The sequence below is a fragment of the Neolamprologus multifasciatus genome, chromosome 13 (genome assembly GCF_963576455.1).
Source record: "Neolamprologus multifasciatus chromosome 13, fNeoMul1.2, whole genome shotgun sequence".
NCBI classification, from domain to species: domain Eukaryota; kingdom Metazoa; phylum Chordata; class Actinopteri; order Cichliformes; family Cichlidae; genus Neolamprologus; species Neolamprologus multifasciatus.
Window position 1 is genome coordinate 26249346 of NC_140451.1, and position 6000 is coordinate 26255345.

At 39.0% G+C, this 6000-nt stretch overlaps 1 protein-coding gene across 1 annotated transcript in view; it reads right to left on the reverse strand.

Annotated features, from left to right (window-relative positions):
* The window catches only part of mrps5 (mitochondrial ribosomal protein S5), a 32961-nt gene extending 29060 nt beyond the window's left edge, over nucleotides 1–3901 (reverse strand). Inside the window, exons 1-2 of the mRNA XM_085183441.1 lie at nucleotides 3796–3901; nucleotides 985–1137 (exon numbers count right to left, since the gene is read on the reverse strand). Coding sequence (XP_085039567.1) covers nucleotides 985–1137; nucleotides 3796–3844 — 202 coding nt within the window. The 5' untranslated portion in view covers nucleotides 3845–3901. The remainder of the gene's footprint in view (nucleotides 1–984; nucleotides 1138–3795) is intronic.
* Between the last annotated feature and the right edge of the window lie 2099 nt (nucleotides 3902–6000).

Below are 6000 nucleotides of genomic sequence, written 5' to 3' on the forward strand. Positions count from 1 at the left end.
CTGGCATGCTCTACTAAAAATAGTGCTTTGCTGTGTATCTGACGGACAAAAGCCAAACCAGTGCCACACCACTGAAGTTGCAGCATTTTTACAAAACAATTCTGGTTCATCCGTTTCATTCAACCTTCTCATTCTCCGTCACCGCCGTGCCTTTTTCGCCATGTGCGTATGAAAACAAAGGCACTGTACATGCGCGTTTTACCCATATTCTATCGCAATATTTCATTTTCTTGTCGTTGCCCAACATTATACTGGTATTACCATGAACGGTATGATATGGCCCAGCCCTACACCCATTAACATTTGGTTTCAAGAAATCACCTGTAACAGTCTCGATAGTTGTACAGGCTTTAAGCAAAGCCTGAAGAACGTCACTGCTGAGATTTTCTCCCATTCAGACTGACCATGAGTAAGTGTTAATAATGTTAATATGTTCCACTGATCCAATTAACTCACAACACTTAAGGAAAAACATTTTATGAACTGTTGTGTTTTTCATTTTTGCTGTTTTGGGATTTGTTATACTTGTGCTTTGCTACTGTTTTCATTTTTGAAATGGAGTAGCTGATAAGTTTTGAAACTCAGGGCCATCATCTTTTTAGACATAACTTTAAGTAGGTTCAGCTGATACAGGCAAGGTAAGGTAATTCTGCTCCGATGGTATCACCTGTGTTATATAAGAAGACAACTTAAAACATTCTAAACAGCTATGCTTTTGCAAGTCATGCTATGGTGTACTTTTAATATTATAGTGGGAGGATGATGGCTGGGGAGAAGAGTTTTCAAAATTAGACTTAGAGCTTTTTATTGTCATTGTGCAGTTTCTTGCACAGCGAAATTGGGTAGCTGAACCACAAAAGTGCTAAAGTAAGAAGAAGAGAAACCAATATACAACGAAGGCGGAAAATAAATAAATAAATAAATAAATAGAATAAAATAAAAAACAGTGTATACATATACAAAATCATCATTTTATAAACTTACACTTGTTGAAGAAGCTGCCGTGTCTTGTTTGCTGCCATGTTGTTGGAGGGAGCGGTGAAAGTGCAGAGTGTCTTTGCAGAGACGCAGCTGAGGCTCGACTTGCCAAGAGAGACGCCTGTACAACTCCTCCTACAGCACGGAGAGATGCTGCACCTGTAGACCAAAGACACCAAAGGAAAGGCAGATCTTATTAAAACTGCATTACTTGCATGATGACAACATGCAAAGATAAAGTCATGAAAGTATGTCCACTCAAGTCAACAGCTGGGCTAATAACCAAAGAGAATACATTCAATGAGGATATATAAACCACCAAGTTGTTGTAGAATTTCACTAGGTACATTATCACATGATATAAATAATATGATGCTAAGGGTTTACTTCCCTAGCATACACAGCAAAGACACAAGTCCAGGCATATCTTAGATCATCAGCCTCCACAATTTTTTAGTAAAAAGGGAGCTACTTCAGCAAAACACAATACTTTACAAACATATGAGACAACTGTTCCTGCTGAAAGTGAAAACAGCAGACATGTTCTGCCACTCGTGGCAAAAGCAGACCATTGAGCACAATCAGGTTATGAACAAATGACTCAACTCAAACATCTTTGGAGCACTTGCTAGTTAAACGCCATATGACAGTAAGAGCAAAAGGTGTAACCGATGCAGTTACACGGTGGAAAAGGTGAACTGTAAGCAGATGGTTAAAAAGCTTGACCAGGACACATCATCTCATGCAGAAAACTTTTTTTTTTCAGTTTTTATATGTAGGGATGGGTATCGAAAACCGGTTCTTGCTGAGACCCGGTTCCCACTGTTTCAATTCCTTGGCATTGTTTGCCATTTTTGCAAACGATTCCCTTATCGATTCCAGTCGCCCCGAATGACGTCACCACGTTGCCGAGCGTCGCTTACCTGGCAGGAAACAAGCGGCACAAACGCTCAAAAGTTTGGTTATACTTTACGAGAACGGATGACAACAGGGCAACTTGCAATACTTGCAAAGTAGATATTTAATTTAAGGGACGAAACACTACGAATATGCAAAAGCATTTGCTCACAAAACACGCGATGACCTTAAATGAATGTCGTGATTTTAATTCCGCTCCGGACTCGTGAATCTCAACCCAGCAGCAGCGGTAACGTTTGCACGTCCTCTCCCGTTAATACGGCAGGTAAATAATCAACTAACAGTGCATATTATGTTAGCGCGATCTGCCTTATTACAAAACCTGCCATTACTGTGCATTTAGGTGACCATGATGAGAGAGACAGACAGTCTGGCTGGCGCTCGCTGGCAGTTGTCGCTGCAGTCTACCGGTAGCATCTCCTTCCAGGCCAGGATAGACGAATGTCACCGTGCCGTGACGAAGTTTGTGGTGGTAAAAGGCTTGCACCCATTTGCCACAGCAGATGCCCCCGATTTTCGGTAAGTGAACATTTTTACTTGTAGGCAGGGACATTACTGGATATTCTTGTGTAATTGCTACAGAATAATTTATGTTATACTTTGTTATTGCTACAGAATAATATTTATTTTATTATTTTACATTTACAATTTTTTTCCCTGGGGACCTTGTGACACCCCATGGAAGAGCCATAGGCTGGATCTCTTAAGATCTCACTGTTGGGTTTGTAAGGCCAGGTTACTCCTAAATTTCTATCTTGTTCAAAGAGAAGATATAAAACAAAGTTAGTGCTCTCCTTTTATTTAAAAAGAATCGATAAGAGAATCGATAAAGAATCGAATCCTTAAACATAATCGAAAATGGAATCGGAATCGTGAAAATCTTATCAATACCCATCCCTATTTATATGTGACAATACTGTACAGACTCCTGAAGAGCTACAAGGTGAAGTTACTTTAGTTATTGTTAAGCTAAAGTGTTAAGCAGTTACTCTACTTTCACGTCGGATTTCCAGAGAAAACACTACCTGGGCTACGTTTCTGCTCATATTTGTCCTCTGCTGTGTCACTGGATATAATGTTGCTGCCACTTTGTGGCAAGAGATTGACACTTTCTTTCTTTTTTGTCATCAATGACACTTGTTAAAACAGCAATGGCAATCACTGATAAAACGTTATTTATCACATTTTGTTCTTTTTTAATGGTCAGAAATTATCATAATAAATAATAACAATAAAAATTTTATTTGTAGGCGCCTTTCAAGACCCCCAAGAACAGTATAAATACCAAAGTTGAAGTATGCATAAAAATAACAGCTGGAAAACACCATACAATTAAACGTACGGTGAAGAATTATAGAATAAGCAGTGCAGAATCAAACAGGCTTAGAAATAAGTGCTTTAAGGCTACAAACACTAGATTATACACCTGCAAGGTGTACCTAACAAAGGCGACACTTTATGAAGCACACAGCTATTCTTTCAAGTCTATTTCGCAGAAATAATTCTCAGAACAACCAGTTTCACATTTAAACCATTACATTCTGTTACTTGATCAATATTTAGGGCATAGCAAAATCGATTAGGGAGCAATGGTGAAGTACGCGTAACCCGAAACTTGCAACACAGACACAGTACCACCCAAAAATGAACACAATTTGCTGAATATTTCTTCAATTTAACTCCCTGGATGTTGCTGTTAGTGAATGCAGTTCAGGTTTTTGGCTGAAGTGAGCAATTTTCACGATGTGAGTGATGATGACAGGCTCTTCCGGGTCAACTAAGCAAACCGGAGCAAAACAGTAACAATTCAAAAACATCAAGACGATAAATACACTGCACTTTATAAAATGGGCTATGTTTAAAAAGCTGTGAAACAGAAAAAAGGGCGAAATAATTCACCTCCAAGTGTGATGCGGAGGGCACAGCACACCCCGATGGATGCCGCCATCTTGGAATTCTGAAGGACCTCTTACAGGACAACTGGGGTGTCTTACGCTGCCTGTTGAAAAATCGTAAAATACAGCGAATTTCCATTTCATAGTGATTGAGTTTAATTTTCTTCCTGTAATGATCTTTGATCTTGTTTCTTTATATTTTGCTTACAAGGAGTCAGACTTTTTAATAATTTAAAGTGGGATATCACCTCTGCATGAAGCTCAGAATAGTTATGAAATGTCCTTGCTACAAATATTCCACTGTCAACTTTTAGTTACATGAGGCACATAGTCCACAGAGGTTGCCAACTTTTTGCAGAGTCAATCACTAGAGACCTTCAAATTATGTGACCTTCAGATTCGCTCAAGAACAGTACATACAGAGATTCATAGTATGGGTTTCCATGGCTGAGCATCCTAGCCTTACATCACCAAGCATAATAAAACATGCCGGATCAAGTGGTGTAAAATACTCTGGACTCTAAAGCAGTGGAGACGTGTTTTCTGGAGTGATGAATCATGCTTCACAGTCTGGCAATCTGAATTCCCACACAAGTCTGGAAAATGGTTCTTGTCTGTCTTTATTGTGCCATGTGTAAAGTTTGGTGGAAAAGAGAATTATGGTGTGGTTTGTTTGTTTGTTTTTTTTTCAGGAGTTGAGCTCAGTCCCTTAGTTCCAGGAAAAGGTACTCATAATGTTTCAGCATACCAAGACATTTTGGGCAATTTCATGTCCCCAACATTGTGGGAACAATTTGGGGATCACCTCTTCCTGTTCCAGCATGACCAGTGCACAAAGCAAGGTCCTTAAAAACATAGACGAGCAAGTTTGGTGTGGAAGAACTTGACTGGCCTGCATACAGTCCTGACCTCAACCCAATAGAACACCTTTGGGATAAATTAGAGACTGTAAACCAGGGCTTCTTGTCCAGTGTCACTTTCTGACCACACAAATGTGCTTGTGGAAGAATGGTAAAAAAAATTCCCATAAACACACTTGTGGAAAGCCTTCCCAGAAGATTTGAAGCTGTTATAGCTGCAAGTGGTGGGCTGGAATCATATTAAATCCTATGGATAAAGAATGGGGTCACACTCAAGTTCACACTCAAGTTGGCAATATAGGGTGCCATCTTGAAAGCATCTGATTGGCAACAACTTAATTTTTCAACACGACAATAAAGCCAAACACACTGAAATATAAAAATACTATCACTCATGAATTGGCCTCCCCAGAGCCTGGAGTTCACCATTGAAGCAGTGCGGGATTGTATTAGTAGAGAGCCAAAGAAATGGCATCCAAAATCTAAAGAAGAATTCTGGAATGTCCTTCAAGAAGTATTCCTTAAGGCTGCTTGAATTTAAATACAGTTTCCCTAAGAGACGTAAGTTGTTAAAGAATAAACATGATGACACCAGTTATTGACTTTGAGGTTTGTTCAAACGCTACATTCTGTTTTTCCCTTGTATACTGAATTGCCATAATTGCATTTTTCATTGAATTGGTGCACCAATTTTTCTTAGCGAAATATAAACCGTGTTGGCTCACGAGTTTTGCACAGCTCTCTATTTGTAAATAACGTAATCATATCTTTGATTCCTTTATTTACCAAAAAGACTATGCTCTCTTTATAACTGTGTGTGTAAGTCTAACAAGCAATCTCACTCAGTTTCAAAAAGACACTCAGTGAAGAGTTTGAACATGAATGATATGTTTGTGGCTTTCTGGTAAGCTCTTATGTCTGAAAGAAGAAGGAGAAAACAAACAAGATTTTTTTTTTCCAATGAGCATGTCTGCTGGCTGCACATAAAACTCAAAAAAGTCTTAGTTTTTCCTCTTTTGATATTAATTATCACATTGAGAGGAGAGAAAACACGGTAATTAAAATGTTGAGAAGCTGAGAAAAAGATGCAGGAGAGAGCTGAAGTAGCTGTGGGTAGAAAGACAGGAGGAAGGCATGAGAACAAACTGTGATGAGAGGGAGGAATGAAATGCTGTCTACAGAACAGGAAAAGGGAGGTGGATGTCGATGATGCACACAGCATGAATTGCAATGGCAATCTGAAGGACTCTCCTGGGAAAAAATGCATAGTTTAACATTCTGACAGTCAGAAAATATCTAGACATGGTTTAAAAAATATTGGTCACTGGAAAAAGAATATCTAAACTTCA